Source organism: Hippocampus guttulatus, chromosome 6, assembly GCF_054856545.1.
Source record: "Hippocampus guttulatus isolate MCC_2025c chromosome 6, RoL_Hgut_1.0, whole genome shotgun sequence".
Lineage (NCBI taxonomy): Eukaryota > Metazoa > Chordata > Actinopteri > Syngnathiformes > Syngnathidae > Hippocampus > Hippocampus guttulatus.
In genome coordinates this window covers 21670511-21693915 of record NC_141266.1, presented here as the reverse complement: position 1 = coordinate 21693915, position 23405 = coordinate 21670511, and the positions used below count along the sequence as shown (strand labels likewise).

The 23405-nt window shown below is 46.4% G+C and overlaps 2 protein-coding genes across 3 annotated transcripts; both read right to left on the bottom strand.

Moving 5' to 3' along the window:
• Positions 1–204: 204 nt before the first annotated feature.
• LOC147204159 (meiotic recombination protein REC8 homolog) lies at positions 205–11010 on the bottom strand. 2 transcript variants are annotated; one of them, XM_086113179.1, is made up of 17 exons: positions 10904–11010; positions 9284–9352; positions 8708–8850; positions 8437–8512; positions 8247–8361; positions 7363–7441; positions 6987–7054; positions 6816–6894; positions 6668–6743; positions 5569–5728; positions 3468–3678; positions 2930–3078; positions 2785–2827; positions 2453–2537; positions 1559–1612; positions 1308–1411; positions 205–752 (listed from the first exon to the last, which is right to left on the bottom strand). In XM_086113179.1, the coding sequence occupies exons 1-17, from the start codon at positions 11008–11010 to the stop codon at positions 652–654; spliced, it is 1719 nt and encodes a 572-aa protein (XP_085969305.1). In that variant the 3' UTR covers positions 205–651. The 2 variants fall into 2 exon arrangements, with proteins under 2 accessions (XP_085969305.1, XP_085969304.1); XM_086113178.1 differs by having other exon boundaries at positions 6668–6894.
• On the bottom strand, positions 10991–23265 carry setdb1b (SET domain bifurcated histone lysine methyltransferase 1b). Its single transcript, XM_086113177.1, has 25 exons — positions 23179–23265; positions 21217–21420; positions 20978–21144; positions 19849–19892; positions 19515–19623; positions 18851–19021; positions 18575–18776; positions 18430–18503; positions 17804–17994; positions 17075–17204; positions 16024–16201; positions 15510–15623; positions 15149–15428; positions 14789–15050; positions 14590–14680; positions 14128–14244; positions 13876–14045; positions 13565–13789; positions 13280–13447; positions 12649–12773; positions 12128–12147; positions 11923–12041; positions 11590–11852; positions 11425–11513; positions 10991–11256 (listed from the first exon to the last, which is right to left on the bottom strand). The coding sequence occupies exons 1-25, from the start codon at positions 23193–23195 to the stop codon at positions 11139–11141; spliced, it is 3648 nt and encodes a 1215-aa protein (XP_085969303.1). The 5' UTR covers positions 23196–23265; the 3' UTR covers positions 10991–11138.
• Positions 23266–23405: the final 140 nt, after the last annotated feature.

Genomic DNA, 23405 nt, shown 5'->3' with positions numbered 1-23405 from the left:
TGGCGCTGACAAGCCCTCTTGGAGTGGAGGAAGACTCAAGATGTGGCCGGAGAGGGGGCGGGGGGGGGGGGGGGGGGGAGCAGTGCTCCGGTTTCACTTCACTGTGCCGCCGTCCTCGCACCTCCTTAACCTCGCCTGTGTTTTGCCACACCTGTCCTGATGGGCACTGCTCACGTATCTGACACTAAACAGCGCACGCTCGCATCACATTGGATTGAACTTTATTGGACGGGATGTCAAGATAACGGCGAATTTCTTACACTTTAAAAAAAAAAAAGAAGTGGACAAACTGTGTGGCATGTAAAAACAACTGTCAAGATTATTAGAATCTGCCTGCTGCGACTATCGTAAAAACAACAGCAAGTTTTTTTTAACTCATTGCCATTTACAACAAGTAACAAACATCAGGTCGCTTTCAAGATGTAAAAACGTACAACAATTACATTTGATACAATGTAGAAAAATGTTCTGCCTTGAAACAAGTATGAATAAAATCTGAAGTTGTAAAAATGTCGAACAACTACTTGGTGTTACAATTTCCAAATTTCTTTTGGGACTTTTAAACCAGTATTCTGAAAGTCAGAATGTGTAAAAATGTACAACGGATACGATGAACAACGAACAGATTGAAGAAAGGGGGAGATGCTTTCACTAAGGCAGAAGCTCCTTGTCGTACTTGGGACCAGGTAGGATCACGATGTCCCCGTATGGTTCGAACTGCTCTGCACGCAACTTACCAGTCGCCAAAATATCTACAAGACAACAACAGCGCAAGTATCGCATTGAATTGCAAAATCTCGTAATAGGTCAAAATCACACATTGTGGCCGTTCTCGCGATTGATCTTTTCCCTCTGATATGTTCATCTACTGTTATGTCGTCGGGGTCAAAGCCAAAACTTCCAAGTCCAAATTTGGTCAATTTTTTTTCCGCCGACAATCGTCGACAAAAAAAAAAAAAACAGGACAAATCCTGTCCGAACCAAGCTACACAACACAACAAAAGTGGAGCAGGAAAAGGTTCGACTGCTCACGCGCATTTCCACCAAGCTCGACGACGAGCAAATATGTCCACAGCTGAATCTCATGAGCGAGCGGTAATTTATCACAATCACTAATCATCAAATACTCTTTGTCAATTTGTGTCAATTGAAATTGTCATTATTTCAGCCATTTTGTTTGACGGCGCGGTGGGATTTTTTTTCTCATGTAAAATGGCTCGGCTCAATTTAAGTTTGGGAAACATCGGCGTTTGTAATCACAGTCAATCCTTTTGAACTTGGCTAATGGTTGACAACAGTCATCTTACCAAGGAGCTTCTGGAAAATGTTGCCGACAGTCTTACGGTTGGGCTCTGGCGGAAGGAGAGAATGAAAAAGCAGAGCTTTATCTTCCAGCTCGCCCAACCATGGCCTGCAGACACACACACGCACACGCACACACGTCAGTGCACACGATCACACGCGCGCGCTCGCACTCCCGTCGCTCCTCATCTGCCAGGAGTGCGGCTCAGAAGCAGGTGATGATGATTACGTCACAGACTCCTCTGATTTCGCCGACCTGTCTTCCGGCAATTCGGGGATCTCCTGCAGTGCGGCGCCATCTTGGGACACGCTGATGGATGGAAACGGGTCACGTAAAGGAGACGTTACCTCGCTCCTCATATTCACAAACAAGTGGATACCTTGCGATATGACTTTCTTTCGTACCGAGACCAAATTTGCAGCGCAAAATTATTCAAATCATCTTTCCCCATTGGAATGAATGGAAATGCAGTTAATCCGTTCCAGCCGCAAAGGTTACCTATTCTCGAAACATTTGCGGTTCATATAACCTGAAATTTTTGATCAGAAAAACTGGTTTAGCATAGTTTGGGATTACAGCAATTTCTATTCTTTGTTTTGACTTAAAAAAAAAACAACTTGCAACTGGGGGTTCAGTATCTGGCTCAAGAACACTTCGACATGGCCACAATGGCCAGGGATTGAACCCACAACCTCTGGGTTGAGAGAAAACCACTCTACCATTGATCCATGGTGCCTGTCGCTTTTTGGTTTCTTTTTTTGAAAATGCAGTTTTTTAAAAAAAAAGTTTTTCTTGATTTAATATTTGAGTGCCAGATAAAATAAGTCACCAAGGGGTAGAGCAATGCGGGGCACGGTGGTCAATTCGTGAGCACGCCCGCCTCAGTTCAGGGTGCACCTCGCCGACTGCCCGAAGACTGCTGGAATAAGCTCCGCCCTCTTGAGGATAAGAGCTTCAGACTGATCGTGTCCTTCCACCCCAAAAGGAAACCGATGTGAATTGCAGGTTGCCAGATCCTGTGAAGTGTGCTGGCACCATCTAGCCGTGGTGATGGAAAGCACGCCAAGTATTTGGAATTCTGCTCATACCTCGAGACATCCATCAGGTGGTATCGCAAGGCACCGCTGCGCATATTTCTATGAAAATCACCTTTCTTGCTCGAGTGGGTCGATTGGGGAGATGTGTTTGGGGGATTCCCGCCGGTTGGACACCTCCAGTGGAAGTGAACCAGAACCTGCCACACACACACACACACACGCATGTAACACAGGGACAAAATACTGCATCCCTATTTTTCACAGAGGAGTCAAATCCAGGTTAAAAAAAATTGACAGACCCTGCATAGTTTGGCTTTCGCCACAGGTGCTTCGACTCTACCGGTGGGAAAACAAGCTCACAGAGTCAAAGCACAAGTAGCTAAAGCTCAACCGTGTCAGGCTATTGTTGTCTCGGGACAAGAATTGCAGCTGCCCTGCGTGTACCTGACATTTCTGGCGCCTCGGGTTCTGGTCCATCTCTCGGCACCTGCCACCACACACACACGACACGACACAAGAGTCAACTCGTCATCACATTTGCTGTCCTCCAAATAAGTAGTGTGCCTCCCTCCTCCTTCCCCTTGCTAACCTCGGCGCTGCTGCCGTCGGGCCCGATCGCTCGCCCTTCCTCAGAACTACTGGTGGCCGCGCCTTCGCCGACGGGCCACAGCTCGGTGCTGGCGAGAGGCGTGATGGTGGCGGCCTGTGTCCATTGCAAGTGTAACTCTTCAGGTAAAACTGTGGGAAGGAGAGCAGCGGCGGAGGAATGGGAGGGAGAAATAGCTCGGTGTTATATTTTTGGAAAGGTGACTGAGGTGAGCTTTCAAAGATGCAGCAGGTGGAGAAGCGTGAGGACAGAGAAGAATGCGAACGAAGGTGAAAGCTGTTATGGACGGACGGGGGAGGAATACATTTATTTCATAGTTTTTAAGAAAACGGGGGTCTTAGAGCTCAAACGTAGAGAAAAATTTCTCCGTTTTGGATTCCGCACCCCCAAAAATCAGTTAAAAACAGTTCTCGGAGCGAACTCCACAGAAACTGCGTCAGTGTGACCACTTGCCAAAAGATTTGTTTGTGACACTTCAAAAGACGGTGCGTGAAAGTGCGACGCGACTTGCGATACTGACAGCCACAGGGCTGGCTGAGCAGCTCCTGATCAGTTTTCAGCCCGTGCGACTCGGCCGGGAGGAGCCGCTGCGTCCTGGTCCCAAACAAGTCGTCCTTGATCTGCTGCTCCAGCTCCTCATGGGGAATCTGCGTCTGCGGGTCCAAGAAGATCAGTTGCCTCCCCCTCTTCCTCTTCCTCTTCGGCTGTGTCTCCTCTGGGCGGGGCGCATCCTAGGACGCAAGAACAGTCGCCGTAATTTGCCAGCCAAGAATAGAACATTGCGGTTGCTAGAACGGGACATTCGGAATCACATTTGTAACTCGACAAGACTTCTGAAAGGAATCGGGAGCTTAAAGCGACACCGTGACATCATCCTTCAGTGTTCAAATCATTCCGAAGCTTCGAGACCCTCACCTGTGTCCAACGAGACGCACATTTCGCACTGAAGTTTTGTTGCGTGACCTTGGCGCTAAGTGCCATAAAACGAAAGGCTGCAAACAAAGAGGAAGTAGTGGCTCTTGGCTTCGAGATGCGTTGCCACCCGGCTGAAATCCTCCGCAAAAATAAAGCGATGACAAATGCTGTCACAGAGTAATGCCTCAACTTCCCACAAAGGGCGGCAAAGACATGAAAGCGATGGATTCGGATGCTTCCCAGGTGCTTTGAGCGATGTCATGACATCGGCGCTTTCTCTCTATGATCTCACCTCAGATCTTCTTGTACGATGATACAATACGATTGTGAAAAAGTTCAACCGCAGAGGTCAACTTGGCTGCGTATGATAGTGATATAAATTTTGATAGTCGGAAGTCAGACTGGGTAAAAAATACGGTGCGGGGGGGGCTACCGCTGGCACGCCCATAGTCTCTGACCTGCCCTCACATTGACCACGAAGAAAAATGTAAAACAGGCAGAGCTTTTGTTTTGAAAGTTGTGCTTTTTACGTGCACGCGAGCGTACGTTGGTCCGAGCGAGGTCGCGCGCAAGAGCGAGCATTTCTGTTCAAAGTGTCGCAGTGTTAGTGACGTTTTCGCGTATATAAGATAAGAAGATAAGAAAACCTTTATTAGTCTCGCAATGGAGAAATTCCAGATTCACAGCAGCAAAGTTATGAAAGGAAGAAGTAGAACAACAAAATATAGGAGCTGCTGGAAATCTCTGACCCCTGCGGCAAATTATTTTATTTTCCCCCAAAAAAGAGACGAGCAAATGACATGGTGGTCCGAATGCGAGTGCCGGCCTTATTTTCTGCACGGTAGAGGGAAGAGGGCCAAGACGTTTTGGCCTGACAAAACTGTACGCAAACCTACAATTTCATATACCGTATTGGCCCGAATATAAGACGGTGTTTTTTGCATTGAAATAAGACTGAAAAAGTGGGGGTCGTCTTATATTCGGGGTCTAGACATTGTACAAATTCACGACGCTAGATGGCGCCAGATATCATTGAAGCGAATGCTGAACTTGACTCCCCAGGCCAAAGTGAACCCCTGCCATGAAGAATAAAAATAAAAATAGTGGTAGCACGAAGAAGAAAAATAAAAAATAGCGGTAAGAAAAGAAAGAAGAAAATAATAGAAGAGATAACAGAAAATGGAGAAACGTAGCGACAATCTGGAGAAAAGTGGGTCGAAGATCGGTTGGTTAACCGGCAGCTGAGGAGAAGTTACGATGTAATTTGCATTTCAAAAACCAGAAGCCATTCATTTACGAATGTGATTGCACTTTAGATTTGAATGATGCAAAATGACATGCTTTTTCTCTCAAATATATTGTTATAATCATTTGTTTCAGATGCACTGTCATTTTTTTCTGTATAAAAATTTATTTGGTGTTCAAAGTCTTTTTTCAAACTTGGGTCTTGAAAAAGAGGGGGTCGTCTTATAATCAGGGCCGTCTTATATACGGGCCGATACGGTACTGTACATATTGGCTGTAATATAAGTTATCACTGTATCATCATACATCATGACCGTCAATAAGATTCTCTTTCCCACTTGTCTCAATATTAGACAGTCGTGACGAGGAACGTCCCCTGCGAGTTGGCGGTTAGTGCACAAAATAAATATCATCATCATCGCCTTTTTTATTCAGACCAGCGAGCCTCCTCAGGTTTGTACCTTCATGTCTGGGGCCGGCACCGCAGCCATCGGAGGTGACGAGGATGGCGGGGGAGGAGCAACGGGGGTCATTTGATCAGCGAGGGGTTGAGGCATCCCCGGGGATCCATCCCGGGTAGGCAAGATGAGGTCCTGGCCGGATGCCGTCGTGGGATCCGCTCTAAACAAGGACGGTCACAGTGATGGATAGTTTCGCAATGGACGTAAATCCGAGCAGAGAGCGTTGCGGCCAGACAGGACGTTCCTCGTGTGACGATTCGTGTTTATTATTATGTTTAGAAAATACCACAGTTTTCATGCAGGTCATATCATATTTTGTTGTATTTATCCGGCTTTAAAGGCCCATCCCTGAAAATATCGTCTGACATTAAACCGCTCCGTGGGGCAAAAAAGGTTGCGGACCGAGGGGTTAGACCCAATGTTGATCATTTCGCGGACAAGCGCAAGGCCGGTGGATCTTTGAGGAGGGATGCGCATCTGTGGGAGTGGTCACAGCTAACTTCACTCATGGTGAGTCAAAGTTTCATTGCATGCTGGAATCTCCACATGGCAGAGGCACATCTGCTTGCGTTTGTCGCCGCTGATGTGAAAATTATAAAAACTAGCAGCGATCGGGTTGAGTCAAGTCGTGACCTTTCAGCTGACTTCAGACTCGTCTGCTAGCATCCATATGTGTAGCTTCCACAGTGACGCTTACATCATCGGAGCCAATAGCGGAAGTGGCGTGTTCTCAAAAATAGATCGCGATTATCTACCAAATATTTTTGTTCTTTTTTAACCTTTTTGGACACTGTGAACCGTGATATTTATTTTATTATTTTTAATACCCGATTCACCTCATTCTCCAGCCGTAATGAGATCTCGTTCATACATTTGCATAACACATTACTGGCAATCCGGAGCAATTGGCGGCTCTGTATTTTTGAAGGAAATAAATCTGATCTCCATCTTGCCTGTTCCCTGATCAAATTCATCAAAATCGCCTTTGACCAACAGTGCCAGTATTTGGATGACGTCTGAGCAGGCGTCGTTTTATCTGAGTGTTCATTTATGTGCGTAGCTGTGTAAAATGTGTGTCGTCTTTCAGATTTGGCTTTACGTGAGGGCGGTCCCTGTGGCCTCTCTCCCAAGCGTCGGCTCCCTCGCTCGCTCCACCTCTGCCGCATCTTCTGCCGCTGAAAAGGGACGCATAGACGAGAAGTTGACTGTTGCCGTGCCTTCCGGCGTCATGGGAAACGGTGGCTCACCGGTCAGGAAGTGGTCAGGCTGGGCCTGCAGAGCTTCAATTGTAACGTCGACATTGTCAAACAGGTCTTGGCCAAAAAACTGCCAATAAACACCAAATCAAATCAAACGGAAGCCTGAACGTTTTCCCACTCCTGTCCGCTCTGGTGAGTGTGTGTGTGTGTGTGTGGTACCTCGGGTAAAACTATGACAGCGGGTTCCGGCTCTTTGATGGTGATGCTTTGTGGAGACACGGTGTGTCCTGGGAGAGGGTCGAAACCAAGAGTCACATAACACGCGGGAAGCATTTCATCAGCATGACATTTGCAGTGTCAATGTGACATCAGGATCTCCTGCGCAACATAGCAACATGGAGCGGAAGCATCGAGCAGAAAAGATTCTCTCTGGTTGCAGACGGACATGTATTTTTTTTCTGTGTTATGCTCGTAACATGTTCAACTTTCTCAAGCAGCCTATCATGGAAGGCTTTCATCAAAATGGTGCAGCTCCCTTTTGATGCTAATGAGGACAAGCGATGCCGAAAATGGAATGATGGTAAATTGCTATTACTGCTCATCGGTGAAGCCGAGCGGACCGGGGAGGGTTCAAGCTCTGTAGAAGAGGCTCGTCGCTCGGGGGTTTGCTCCATCTGAGACACAAACGCAACGTGAATGGAACAATTAGGCATCGAAGCGGCACAGCAACCTTCCTGTTCTTGTATAACCTCCTCCAAGCACAAACCATCAATAAACGTATGTCTTGTAATTTCCGGACTATAGAGCGCACTTGATTATAAGCCACCACATTTTAAATGGAAAAAAAAAATGTGTGCACATATAAGCCGCACCTGTATATAAGCCGCAGGTGCCCACATTGCAACCGGAGATATTTACAAAGAAAGCCGGTACACAGAAAGCGTTTTTCAAAGTTTCAATAACTTTTCTTTCCAAATAGTGCCTGTACACGGTAGCACCACGGCAGTAAAATAGCATCAACAGGTCTGGTTAAAAAAAAAACCCATAAAAGTAACTGTTCGTTGTCGACTAATGCTTTTTTTTTTTCTATGAAGAAAAAATCCTCACTTGCCGTAACACTCGGTCAACCATTCCTTCATTCGGTTTTCTACCATCTACGCTTTCGTGTCGACTTTCACGACAATGTCTTTAGGAAGTTTTTTTTGTTGTTGTTGCCATCGTAATCCTTGGTGGATGCAAAACACAGGTCAAACGCGCCCTCTCATGGCCGGTTGTTTTCGGTGTGTGACGGATGATAGCGTCTTCCTCGACACGTATATATCAACTCGTCTCATTCTTACCTTTTATTCTTGAGCGCTCCCTGACAACCATTAGAAAAATCGGTATATAGGCCTGTTCATTATATAAGCCGCAGAGTTGAAAGCGTGTGACAAAAGCCGCGGCTTATAGTCCAGAAATTACGGTATGTGTTTTCAGCACCTGCATTAGAGTGCTGGGACTTGGCATGAACTCTTCCATCTCTCCAAATAGTGGGTCCAGCGGCCCATCGATCTCATCCAGGAGAGACAGAGGGTCTGTGCAAAGCATCATTTTTCTAGCAGGAAACATAAAGAGACGCCATCTTATTCACTGCCGGAAAATGCGCGAGATGTGCAAGATTAGGCCTCACCTGCCCAAGTCCGCCATGTCCAGCTTCCTGGGTCTGGTATACTTCAACAACTTGCCAACAAGGGACTGGAGCTCCTCTGAAGGGGGACAGTATGTGAAACCACTTTTTGCCACTTACTTCCTTACTGCTTCATATGTTTCTCTTTACAAAACGCAAAACTACTCCAGTTTCTGGGAGCAACATTTGACTGGTGTTTTTTTTTTTTCTCAGAATGGCTGCAGGTGGAAGAGTTACGAGTGGTGGCGTGCGTGTGACGTGAGCGCTTCCTCACTCAGAAACATGGCACACTGGCGATGGTAGACCACCACCACGCCATACTGCAGCTGGGAGGACAAGTAGAGGGAAAAGCGAGGCCGCGGCATGCCGGGCTGAGGAGGCTGGACCTGTTCCAGGATGTAGCTCATGATGTCGTCACTGGGAAGTCATCAAGTGCATATTTCCGGGCATGAGCAACTCATTAATTTTTTTTTTATTGGTCTAAGCAAACATACCCAAAAAACCCCAGTAAGAACAGTCCCAAAAATAGTTTCTCTGTGCTGTGCACATTTTTTTGTGCCTCAAGTTCCACTCCTTGCCCCCCAAAAATGCAAAAAAAGTAAATGTAATAACACAATAGTAATAGTTTCTCAGGCATGCATAATACAGGAAAAGACACTAAATATGAAATAGTCATTGTAACTTATGTCATGACTAACATTCAGGGCCACGACAACATAACTCAAAGGGCATAATTGAAGACCATGTTCTTTTATTTTTCAACTTTAAAACGTGTTAACGGGGTCTTAATATGACAGTGAGGCAGGTTCAAGTGAGATGATGAGAACGAATAGAAGAAAAGTGATCTTACCAGGTTCGCGGAACATTGACTTGGAGCAATTCGCGGCGAGTAACGGTGACGCCACGAGTCGCCACCAACCTACATACAGCAAAGAAGAAAAAATAAAGAAGAGTTCATCTGAATCCACTACAAGTGCAGCGGTCGTCCGGAGACAATCCATTATTTCACTGTCATCATTAGAGCGCAAAATGAGCAAGAAACCGATTTTGGGGGAGACGCGGCTGGGCTACACCCTGGACTGGTCGCCGGGCAAAAACAGACAAACAAGCATTGCCAGTCACGAAGGTCTCAATGTGTGCGTAGTTGTGCTACTTGAACAAAGGAGACGCGTGGGCTGCATAAACAGATTATTTCATTTTCTAATTACACGTCTATACCCGTATTTCGCCACTGCTTTCAGACACGCTCAATGAAATTGATTGTACGCCCCCCCCCCCAAAAAAAACCCAGATTAAGTGGCATTTTGAAGTTCATTTCCATCCAAAATGATGGCGTCTTACATCATTCGAACATCATCGCTTCTTGAAAAAAAGGGGATTCGTGCGCTGCCTATGCAGATCATTTTCATTTTCTAATTCCACGTAAATAACGGTACTTAAATCTTTTGCAAGGTGAAATACTTTGTCTGAAAACTAATTATGTTGACTAATATAGGTTTCATCATAGCACCTTAGCCAGAGCAATTATCGTGGTTTATCGTTGGCTAGCTAGTCGATCACATTTATATTGAATTAACAAATGATGTACATTTTACTCACCAAATCGTAGAAAAACATCCAGTGCCTCGCCTTAAAACAACTGGGTAGTAAAACATATTGGATAAGTGAGTTAAAGTTGTTAAAAGGTTTCTCACGAAATTGATCGTAGGTATTTTTGAAAGTTTTAGAAGTAGGGGGGATTGTCGAATGTTTCTGCATGGGACGCTGTGATTGGTCCATCCGATTTGGTTGTCAGGGAAGGGAAGACTTTCTTTTCGAGGGGGATGGAGATTGATGGAGATTACATCGCACATTACACAGAAGATTCGAGATTTAAAATAGATACCGGTGGCCTCTCCAGATACGGCTGGGTGATATGGTAAAATTAAAATTAAATCTCAATTTTTTTTCCCACTGAAAAAAAAAATCGCTTCAATTGACAGCAAACAAGCTTTCAAATTTCTTGTTTTTTCCTCCCAGTATTAACATTGCACCATCCGTCACAAAATTATTGTCAATCATTGTTTTTAAAAATCCAACACATTCCTCCGTTGAAAAATGTCCAAGCACGTTGATAAATCTGTTTTAACATATATAGTAAGGGCTAAATGAGCAAATGGCAATGTTCAGCACGACTGATCTTTTCTATGGAATTCCATTATCATCTGGAAAGCAACGTGAAAATGATCCCGCTTCTGTTGCGCTCGAACATTCAAGCTAGCTGGAATTAAAGTCAGTGCCCACAATCCTTCCGTCATTATTCAAATGCAGCAGAAGAATGAAACTCTGAGATCTTATTACAGGTGGCCAAACAATTGCATTTACCAGTATAAGTCACTTCAAGTGTTTCCTTCATTTGATTACATGCATGATTTTGGCGTGTCCCATACACAGCTCTGCAGTGTTTATGACCCAAGTCAGCAAAAATCACCTTGAGTAATAAATTATTGAACCGTGCAGTCCTACTTCCCTCTTGTAGTGGGAAAAAAAGGAATAAACAAGCACCCTGGAGCAGCACTTTCTGAAAGAAAAGGACATTTTATTCCACTGTAACTCAACCTTCTTTCATGAATGAATATTAAAAAAAAATAGCTGTCATGAAACTCTAACTCAAAAGACAACAAGCACATCCTATCTTTTTGTTTTGTTTTAAAGAAGCGGTGCGGTCACAGGAGTCTACCGCGACACTCGGTGGAGCCGCAGCAGCAAAGCAGCACTTTGCCTTGCACGCTGCCCACTTCGTAGTTGTAGTCCCACGTCAGCTCCGTACCCGCCCGGATACGCCTGCGCAAGGACATGAGGATGTGATTGAGGAAAAAAAACAAAACAACCTGAAACCAAACACGACTTCCAAACAAATGCAGGACTTATCACATATCATTTACAACACTTGAGCGGCAAACGTTTGCTACTCCCCCGCCCGTCAGCATGTAAGGTGAGCGACAAACTCACTTGCTAGCAAAAAATGCCACCCAGGGGAACCTCAAGTCATGCGTGTCCACAAAGACGTTCTGGACAAACAGGTTGGGACTGCAGCTATGCTGTAGCGCCAAAAAGAGAGGACAGAGAAGTGATGGCGATCACCTTCGGTCAAAAGACTTTGTCGAGCTCACTCACGTTGAGGTAGCGGCCGAGGTTTCCCTCCAGCTTGGCGTCGATGATGTAACATGACTCTTCGCCGTCGAAGAATTGCCGCGTGTTTTTGTGGCCGCTCTCGCCGCCGCCGCCGCCGCCGGTTGTGCCCTGCTGGCCCGACTTCCCGCCGGGCCCGCCCTGAGACGCTCCGCCTCCAGGCGCGCCCGTCTTCACCATCATGCCGTGGCCGGTCTTGAGCGCGATGCCGCGAGTGGATTTCACGGCCACTTGCTTCTTGACCACGCCTGAACAAAGCGGGAGACTCAAATTAGGAGCGCATCAGCAGGGATGCGGCTCGTTTGTCCCTCTTCTCACCCGGGGCGGCTTTGTCTTTCTCCTTATTGTCGTCTGACCCGGAGCTGATGGTCTGGACGTCGTCGCTGTCCGAGAGAGTGGTAATGTCTTGCTTTTTGGGCGTATCAGGCTTCACTTGGCTGCGAGTCAAGACGGGGCACATTGAGGATTGGATCATTGCTGTTTGAACGTTACGTTTGATTCCAGGTGGTGAGCGATAACGCACCTCTTGAGGTCTCCGGAGTCCTGTGAAGGAAACAGAAAAGGATCAGGATTCAAATGACATAACATATGCCACACTGGGAAAAAATATTTTATTAAGTGGTTCTAGAAGAGTGTGTTTTTGAACAATATGTGCATGCTTGGTCTTGACGTAAATGCTCAGCAACGTCACCTATGCACTTGAAAATGGCGGCCTCTTACCAGAGCACGTTTTCGACCGGAGAACTTGTTTTAAACTACTCGTAACTTGTTTTTTTTTAATCAAGATGTTGCTTTCATAAAAGTGCTAAAACTTATCGCAACTACTGTGCTCAATAGACAAATGAACGCCATCTCGGTCAATCACGCGACGGTGACACACATCTCCAGCTGAGCAATTTCACGTCGCGCAGAATGTAAATGGCACATCGGAACGGATCACGTGATGTTAAAACAGTTGCCCAGAGATCTTCATTTCGAATGATTTCAATCAGAATGACAAAACGCATTTTCGTCGTCGTCGTGATTTTCTTGGTGTTGACTCACCTTCTTTATTCCCTGGCTGGTGAGCCAGGAAGCCACTTTGCTTTTTCCCGTCTCCTCGGTCACGGGCAGCGACTTGTCGTCACCTTTGGCCGCCGCGGGATTCCCATCTTTGTCGTCTTGACTCCCTGAGGGAGGAGGGAAGCGTTCACGAGACAAATGTTGCTCTCGGCGTGAAATCGATCAGACCGAAGTGCGATAGGCAGGAGTGGAGGGGGGGGGGGGGGAATCCCCTCCTGTCTTTGTTATTAATTTGTTTTATTGTTATATGAAGAATGATATCATATGCTCCATGCACAGCACTTTGTAAACAGCTGCGGTTGTTTTAAAGTGCTCCATAAAACATAAACTTGAGTTTATGTGACATGGGCTGCTGATCGTGTACGTGCTAGAAGCATGGCGTTGATACTTTATGATCCTCTCAGTTTTATGTGCATTTAAAGGCATTTTGGAGGGGAAATCAACTATTTGTGTATGGGCTGAGTCTCTGTCCCATTACCCCGGTTTTGGCAGCACCAGAGTGTCGTCAAGCTACGCAGATACCACGCGGTGGAATAAGACTTTTCAAGAAGCCCCTCAAAGCAAACATTGCAAGCTTGGAGCGCGGGAGTCACTTCGGACTCAGAAAGCTCACCTTCCTTGTGGCCTTTGGCTTGTCCACGCGTGGTGTAACTCCTCCACACAGAACTGCTGCTGTAGTAGGTGTCTTTGACAAACGTGTCATCCGAACTGTCGCTTTCGTCACTCTTGGAATCCTTATCTTCTTCCTCGTTGCTTTCCTCCGACGACCTCGAGCTGTCAGCTGCGGGAGCGGTGACGAACCAGGCAGTCAAGCGTTACGATGAACTGCTACTGGAACAGGCCCACAACCGTGAGGGGCGGGGGGGGGGGGGGGGGGGGGGGGGGGGGGGGGGCTCACCCTTTTTGCCCTGCCGTCCAAAGGAGTTTGCTGCCACTAAGGCAGACGGCTGGATTTTTAACCTGGACATGTCCACACCGCTGCCCTCGCTGTCGGAGCAGTGGGCCTCACTCTCGTAGCCCTCCTTGAAGTTCTCCACACTCTCAATGTGGTCCAGGTTAGCAAAATACTCGTCGCCCATCTCCAAGCCTTCTTTGTCGGCAAAGTCATCCGTCAGGATTTTACCTGAAGGAGTCAAGCAGCGACTTTGAAATAAACAGTAGCCTTGTGTATGGTTTTTTTTTTCCCCTCCACTTGAGGATGTGACGTACCGGCGTAGATGCAGACGAAGGAGCCCTTGGCCACGTCATCCAAGCAGCGGATGCCCCAGCCTTTGTTTTGGGTCTTGAAGAGCTGAAGACGCACCTGCAGGCCGTGCTGCACCAGCCGGTTGGTGCACATTTGAGAGCAGCACTTGCAGCGCTTATTACACTCGTAGATGCTGAGCAGATGCGGCACACGAAAGCCAGTGAGTCAATGTGTGATGAGGAACCTCTCTGTCCGGTCACGCGAAAAATTCTGACCCTGTGGGTAGGCACTCCTCGAGACGCTTGTTCAGAAAGCCAGCGTTTGGGTTGATCTGTCCACCAGGAGTACAACCGGTAGCCTGTAGTGTCAGCTGATGGCAAGAACATTTGGACCTGGAACCAAACGCGAAGACGAGTATCAGATGCCCGAGCCACCTCATCTGGCTCCTCTCGAAGTGGAGAAGCGGCTCGACTCTTGAGCCCCTCCCAGATGAGGTTCTCACCCGTTTTGTTTTTATTTGACGGCCAATTCCTGGTTGCTCACTCAAGTTGCTTGTCGATTGGCTATCAAGATTCACTGCGTCAAGAGTCACGAGTAGTTGGCTTTCCCGATTTTATCTTTAGATTGACACGATTATTGGTACAAACTCACTCTCTAAGCACACCTCGGACCAAAGGATAATCTTACAGGACAAACTTCGAAAACATCAATCTCGGATGGAGTGCAACTTGACTCACTTGTCCTGACAGCCATCGGTGCAATCGCACCCAACCAGGAAATCTGGACTCGTGTTGATGAACACCCCGTCCTCCGGAATGCGCTCTTTGCCTTGAAAAGTGAGGAAAACAACTTTCATCCATCACTCGGTTCGAAATTACAGTTGTCAACCTAAAGGCAGAATCAATACGTCATTAACCGCATCCGTTGCGTGCTTACTGTAGGCAACTTTAGGGGGCGGCGTGGAATCAATCTCGTTGACGCAGGAGAGCGGGATGTCCTCGTTCCCTCTGGTGATGTCTGCGATGTAATAGAAGGGCCTGAGCGGCTGGAAGTTGCGGTCCACCAGCACGTAGGGGTCCAGACAGAACATCTCCAAGAAGATGAAGTCACAGGTGGTCTGGAAGAGGTAGCGCTGGATCTCGATCATGTTACGCAGGCAGAGGCCGCACGGGGCCTTGTAGATCACGTGGAAGGTCATCTACAGTGGGGGAGAATTTGCACACGTTCAGCACCAATTGGAGGAAGGCGGCCCGGCATCGCCCGCCGTGTCCCGGCCCCGCGTTGCTTCGGGCTCACCTTGCGGTTGACTTTGCGCCGGCCCGTCATGCGTCGGAAGTCGTACAGCAGCGGAATGAGGAGAGGGTTCTTCCCTCGGTGCATGTCGCGCTTGGCCGGCCGTACGCGGTTCAAACAGGCCGGCTGGCAGAGGTGCTCCATGTAGAAGATGCGGTCGGTCGGGGCTCGGTACGACGGCTGGTGCGGGATGGTGACCGCCGGGTGGGCCGTCGCGGGCGGGGTGGCGGGGGCCGCCGTCGCTTTGGGATACAACTGAACCGGCACGGGAGTCTCTACGGGACTGATGATTAAGGAAAGAGAATTAGATCAGCTCAACACTTCGATGCTACTGCTTGTGATGATTGTGCAGCGGCCATTTCACCTTGGCACGTTGCTGGGGTTGGTGGCGAGCGACTGCATGACTTTAGAGGCGTGGGTGCCGCCTACGCCAGGAACAAACGGAGACGTGCTCTTCTTGGCCATCTGATGTTTGGTTCTTCGTGGGGAGCACAGGCAGAAAAACAAAGTGAGCCAGTGGGAATGATTATCGCTTATCATTGATAAATCTACACGGGCGAAAACATACGTTTTATCGAGTTTTGTCCAACCACCGTGCGCACGACTTCACCAAACGGGCAGGCACACGCGCATGGGCAGTGAACATTTCCGGAACAATGAGCGATTTACAGTTGGAATAGGACACGTGCCACACGGGCGACATTAAAAACAAACGCTGTGCCGAGCATTTTTAACGAGCGAGAAGTACGAGATGAGCTAAACTGCCGGAGGTAGGCGCCACTTCAATGCGAGTGGATACATTCCCTTTAGTGAGGTTGTGTGTGTACATCTTTGGGCATACAGTTAGCGTCTGTAATTCTCAATAGACATCAACGTACTCGGAACGTGGCAACTGAGTGAGGTTACTGCTTGTTGGGGTGGTTGGCGGCTGTTGGATTTGAGGTGTCAGAAGGCCCTGGGGGGGTGCCGGCTTAATCGGAGAAACTCCAATGGGAGAAGCTCCAACATGGCCGTCGCTAGTGTACTGGACTACGGGGCCTTTACTTCTCAGTGCACCTGGAGATCAACACAACAAGCAAAGCAGTTCAATGGAAATGCAATTCCAGCTTCCCAAAAACAAGTGTAATGTGTTTTTAATAAGAAATTCAGCACCCTGTGTACTGTTACACTGAATAAGAATTAATTGCTACATCCATATGCAGTGCTACATCCATATGGATCACATGTGTCAAACTCAAGGCCCGGGGGCCAGATCTGGCCTGCTTGGTCAATTTATGTGGCCCGTGAAAGCAAATCACGTGCGTCAACTAGCTTAGATCTGTACCAAAATGGCAAATTGTCATGTGTAATAAATAGTGTTGAGATTTTGCAATAATTTCGTTACCTTGTTTACCATCACTTAAACAGTAATAAAAAAACGATTTGAAATCGACTTGACTGATTTTTAAACTAGTAGCCTATTGATTTGTTGTGCACAGGTAATAATAATTACCTGTGCACAACATAATTCTGTGGTTTCTCTGTCACAACGGCCCTCCATGGGAAGACGTAACTCCAAATTGGCCCACAACTAAAATGAGTTTGACACCCGTGATATGGATGGACTGAGCCAGTGCCAAACTACCCCAGTAGGCGGAGGTAATAAATCACTCTAGGCAGACAAGAATTTGTCGACACGTTGCTCCACCGTTTGTGTGTTCAAATATCCCGCTGCTGTATGCGTTACAACAACACAACGGCACCGATGTTACACTTTAGCATCTCGGGTGCTATGCATTGTTAGCAGTAAGCTGTTTATATGCCTCTATCAATACCTCTCTTATCGTGTCAATCAAAACTGAGGATTACAATTTTAGTCAAGGCATAATTTCGATAGCGTGCAGGTGTGTGTAACAAAGGCGCTGATGAGCATATTCGAGTGGGTGTTACCCATATTGGGTCGCGTCCTCAGCTGGCCGGCCAGCTTCTTCTCTTGCGTGTTGGCGGTGGTCATCTTCAAGTTGAACATCGGCTCCAACCTGGTGGAGCCGCGGTAGATCCACTCACTCCTCTTATCATCCTGATGCACAGCAAATGAGGCTGAGCAACCGTTTGTCCAAATCAATGAACAATAGACAGTGGATATATAAAAGGTCTACACACCCCTGTTCAACAGCCAAATTTTCGAGACATCAAAAAATGAGATTGAGATATGTCATTTCGAAACCTTCCACCTTTAACGTGACCTACATAACCTGTACAAGTACAATGAAAGACAAACTGAAATCTTTCAAGGATTAAAAAAAAACAAAAAAAACAACAACGCCAGAATAAGTTGGTTACATAAATATGCACAACCTCAAACTGATCATTTGGTGATAGCACTCAAGACTTTTTGGGTAGGGGTCCATCAGTAGCAATGTGACAAGATTTCCAAAAAATGACAGCCTGTCAAAAAGTCTGGTTGGAATGGCCACTTCAACCTGAGCACATGCATCGAGAATTTGAAGAATTAGCTGCTGTGATCCTGAAAGTTTGCGTTTTGGTGCTGGGAAAAAAAAGAATTTTTTTTTTGACATCACGACAACCTGCCAATTGGACAGGGGCGTGCAGATTCTTGCTATTTAATGCTGTTTCACTATCACAGGATCATTTGATTCAAGTGTGGTTTCTTTGTACCAGAAAAAGGATCTTGACCAAGCTGCCGTCCACTTCCTCGACTTTACTTTTCCACCAGGTTCCCTCCCACTCTGTTTTGATGATCTGGCCAACTTTAAGGAGCACCATGGGCCTGCTGGGATACGCCGTGATGTACTCCTCGATGAAGTCTCGACACGACGCGTCCTCAATGTCCTCCCACGTACGCTTCACTGTCAATTAAACAATAATATTAATAAAAATAAAAAAAAAACATTTAGCAACAGTAACGATGGTTAAAAAAATAAGAGCTACATGAATGTACAAGTTTATACAAAAGTCTCATTTCTATGAGTTTATTTGTTTATTTTTTTAATTAATAGGTTTTCATTATTTTCAATATTATTGATGTACATAATTTGTTGAGGGTGGAAGAATGCCACGTAACCAAACCGGTAATTGGATCATCATTCATTTACGCTTGCGCATTTTTTGCGCTGTCCATTTGAAAAAGTGTCAAGTCTTTGAATAAAGGGATGGAAATGTAAAAAATATTGTACTAATAGCATCATTTATGGTTGAATAAAGGAGTGATTATCAACAAGCTTGGTCCATGATCAAAATGAATGTTAGTCGCAGAGCCAATTCGAGAAGAAAAGGAGCCTTACATGGTCTGCAGACAGGGAAGAGGTCCGGAAGGTTGACGTAGGAAGCGTAGCCGTCGTCGAAGAAGATCAAGAACCTGCCAGACAAACGGGGACGTCAAGCGGCGGATCTCCTTCAACTTCCGTTTGACCTCGTCTGGCGACGCGCCTCATCTGATTCTTGGTGGTGGGCATCTCCGCCACGATGCCGGCGTACAGCCACATTTGGTGGCTGTCCTTGTACTTGGCCACCACGCGGGCCCCCACGAACAGACTCTCCAAGGTGGGGTTGTAGTCAAAGGCCACGTGGTTCCCAGAGAGCAGGCTCTTGCCTTTGTCAAACTTCACTTTGTATTTATAGGAATTTGTGCCTGAACGTGCGCACAACAACACAGTCGGTCAAGTTGCACCACTTTGAATGTTGTCAGTGGAAACGGTCGCGCACCGATGGCGTTGATGGCAACCAGGGTGCCCTTGTGCCAGGTCTTCATGCGTTTCTTGCCCAGAATGTTCATGCCCACTTGCAGCTCATCTTCTCTCTTCTTGGGGCTGATGTGGCTCACGGGCTGAGTGCTGATCTGAGACACGATCACGGCTGGCGGCGTGGGGTGAGGACCTGCGGGATGGGGAGACTGCGTTTAGCGCTGGAAAGTTTGCTAAATGGAAATATGAGAACGCAAGAGAGGAGCAAAAACATATAAAGGTATTTATAACAGCAGTAGAGTTTGGTGTCACTTTTGATGTATGCACAATAAACATTCTCAAAATGACATTATGTGGCAGTGGCTCTTATCCCTTTTTAAAAAAAAAACAATTTAGCTTTGCTTCTAGACATAAAAATACAGTTTGCTGGTATACACAAGGTCTATTTAAGATATAAAAACTGCCCATTTTATACACAAAAAAAAAGAAAGCCAATTGTTTTTGTTTTTTTGTTCAATAAAACCTTCCTGGGATTAACCTGCAAAAATGGTTGGATGGAATGATGGATGGATGGTTGCATAGACAAATAGTTTTACAAAATTTGAAAGTTCCTCCTCAAATTAAGTCATTGATTCACAAAACTGCTCCGCAGAGAAAATAAATTCTCTAGGGGGGAAAGCACGCACCTGACTGTGCTGGCGATCTGGTTAAGGTGTTCCCTGGCGAAGGTCTGGTGACGATTTGGACCAATTTGTTGACCTGCTCAGCCGTTTTCCTGATCGCAGTGGCGGTATCCTGAATCCAACAGCAACAGCATCAGCGTTATGTCACAGTGAGGCCGGATCCATGTACGCACGTCAATCTCTTTCCATTTTTGTCACGGGTAAGCTTTTGCCTATCCCAGCTGACTTTGGGCACACCCCTGAGGGGGCACAGGCCGGACAGGTCAGCGGCCCGGCCAAGGGCAACTAATTATCCCACTCACGGCCACAAACGGTCCGAAGTCCTCCTGGTGCTTACCATTGGTTCTTGAATGGTGATGACAGATTTCTGTGGCGGGACCACTGACATGCGGAGAGAAGTGAAACAAGGTATGAATTGCTCATTTGAATTACAAGAAACTGGTCCCACATGAAAGCTGATTTGGGACAAACTTAAGTCTTTGAAGAGATTTCCTGTCCCAACGTTGCCAATTTATTTAGTAGGGACAAAAAGGTTTTGGATACAGTGGTGTCTTGAGGTACCAGTTGAAATTCTTAGCCAGATACCTAATTTAAAACACTCGCATCTCAAATTTTCCCTCACCAATGAAATTAATTGGGTTAGAACAACGTTGCATTGATGCTAATAGTTAGCCAGTCCCTATGGCATTTCCCATTAGGCTAGCACTAGCATTAGGCTAGTATTAGCATTAAGCTAGCAAACTAAAGGGAAAACTGTGTGGTTGCTTTAAATACATGTCACACTCCATGTTTTATGTTTAGTTTGACGTTAAACTTCAAACGTGAGAGGCAATAAACAGCTTGAAGTCTCTTTTGGTTCATTCACTGGTTGCAAAACGGCTGCTTGTTGTGAAGTGAGTTGAGTTGACAAGAAGCAGCAGTTTGGTAACCAATGAACAATTCTTCACAAAAGAGGCTTCGAGCTGTTGCATACCACTCCCGCTTGAAGTTTATACAATACAACACTTCATTACATCACACGTTAAGCTTTTAAAACAAAATAAAAATAATACAACACAACACATAAAAAAATGAAACATCTGAAGAAGAAGCAGGACTATCCTTCTTCGTTTGTGTCCATGTGACTGTAGTGTTACAGTCTCTTGGTGACCAAGACGGGCACACCAGAAGGAGCAGTACAGTCAATTGGGTTGGAGCATTAAATTATATTCCACAAACCGTTTCATTCTTTACATTCCATTTAATTATGCTTTATAATTCTATTTTTACAGAGAGCTGTTGTTTTCACGTATTTAAAAAATATACAGTTATATATGTATATTATTTTTGGTGGTTGAACACTGGAACGGATTAATGGCAATGCCACTCATTCCCACAGGGAAAGACGATATGCCATGTTTCATAAAAGAGGGTGGACTGTATCATATTGGAGGAATCCATTTTGAGCAGGGTGCGCAAGCACTCACAGCATCCGACGGCGATGACGTCATCGTCGTCATCGTCATCATCTATCTCTATGACCTCAGCACTCATAGGGCCTCCGCCGCCGTCTTCGTCCTCTGAGCTGCTCTTGTACACCAGCCCGTTCTTCTGGTACGTCTCCCTCACCAGCTTTTCGCACTCCACCAATGACCTGAGGGCCGAGAGGAACGAGAGGAACCAGCGTGACTCGGCAAGCGCCGGCACTGCCGGTGCAGCAGCTCACTTTTTGGTATCGTTGATGAGCTTCTCCGTGGCCGCCTCCTCTTGCTCCTTCTGCTCCACCCGCTGAGTCAGCTCACTGAGCTGAGCCCGTTTCTTCTGCACGAGCTCGCTGTTCTCCACCATCTCGTTGATCAACTTCTTCAGCTCATCCAGAGAGACGCCCAGCTCATCCTCCAGAGCCGAGTCCCAGCCCTCCACCTCCATTCTGAAAGAGGCCAAATGGACAGTAACTAACCATTTTCCCTCAAAGAGTGATGGCATGCGACCAACCATTCCTCACCAAATATAGAAAACTATGGGCATTTTTAATTAGCAGGGGCTGACAAATACTGATTTCAACTGTCAACAAAATTAATCACACAACCAATGCTTGAAGATGTTGTTTGTTCACTTGGATAGTTTGATTGTGGACTGATGAAGTGACGATAGAATGGTGGAAGCATACTGCTGCCACACAAGATTTACACACACAAAAAAAACAACAACATTTTGTATCATGTTATATTGTGATGAGTTTGACTTGCACATTCGTCAAACAATTCTGGTCACAGGTTTTTTTTTTTTTTTTTTTTGTTTTATAAATTAAAAATCAGGGCGGCCCGGTAGTCCAGTGGTTAGCACGTCGGCTTCACAGTGCAGAGGTACCGGGTTCGATTCCAGCTCCGGCCTCCCTGTGTGGAGTTTGCATGTTCTCCCCGGGCCTGCGTGGGTTTTCTCCGGGTGCTCCGGTTTCCTCCCACATTCCAAAAACATGCATGTCAGGCTGATTGGACGCTCTAAATTGTCCCTAGGTGTGAGTGTGGGCATGGATGGTTGTTCGTCTCTGTGTGCCCTGCGATTGGCTGGCAACTGATTCAGGGTGTCCCCCGCCTACTGCCCGGAGCTGGCTGGGATAGGCTCCAGCACCCCCCGCGACCCTAGTGAGGATCAAGCGGTTCGGAAAATGGATGGATGGATGGAAATTAAAAATCACAAGCTATGCAACTACGCTCCTTTCCTAAAATACTGTAAACAATGAAATAAAGTCAGTCCAACTATTTCAAAAGATTTAAAATTTAAACAGAAGACAAACACAAACACCCACGGCTCCATCAGATTTCAACCGGAAGGAATTGTTACATTCTATCTTGTCAAATGCGCAAGTCAAATTTATTTGATAGTGGAGGAGGGATTTTTTTGGAGTGGGTTTTTTTTTTCGTGTGGCAATACCTCGCGTCTGTACTTATGCAATATTTTAAACTTGAAATATGGAATATATTCGCATTTATTTAACATTGAGAAGTCTGAGCATTCATTTGATGTCTATCCTGTTTTAAAGTTGCACCCGGCACTTTCAGGCCAACCATTATGCTGATGTGTATGTCCCTCGGTGAAAGTGGGTTTGACGTCCCTGAGAAAGTAGACAATTCAAGGACGACTGATGGTTATAATTAGACTGTCTATTATTCAGCCTTGGTGGTGAACCGGGAGATTTTGCTGACGTAAACTATGTGGATTGATGCAACAAAAGATACATTGAAGCTCTTGTGACACTATGCAGATTTTATTGTCAGTCATCTTTGTGATGCATTTTGGCATGCGTGAGAGTGATGCTTGTGTTTGCGCAATAGGTAATCTTGTTATACATGAAATATTACAAATAGGTGATGGTGGAGCATCTTTTTAAACACTGTAAACAAGCTCGCCGTGATGCGCTCAAGTGCTCAGACTCCCTTCTTGAACGCCAACGGACGTTCATTGCGAGGCGAAGGAATCGACTAAAACATCTGACCAAAAAGTAGCTTCGTTCAAAAGCAAAGATGCTAGCAGGTTAGCCTAGCCTTAGCGGTGAGAAAGTCTCCGGTGTGGGATGACTGCCTGCAGGTAACCTCGAGAAAGCCCACAAACTTGTTCTCTCTCTCGTTCTCAACCGCGTCACAAAGAGCGTGGTGCGGCGAAAACAGGACTGGAAGGCAACACTTACCCATCGCCAGTGTCCATCTTGCGTGCTCGCACGTCAATACCAACCACTAACTTGCTTAAGCTAGCAGCGAAATAGGTCGGCGCATGTTTCTCCGGCATCATCGGAGTGGGCGGGGTTATCTCCTCTGCTGCCTAGTTCAAAATCAATAAATAAAAACATACATAATACACGCCGACTCGCGGGTTTGTTGGTGAACACGCAAACATACTCTCTTTTTAAACTCACTT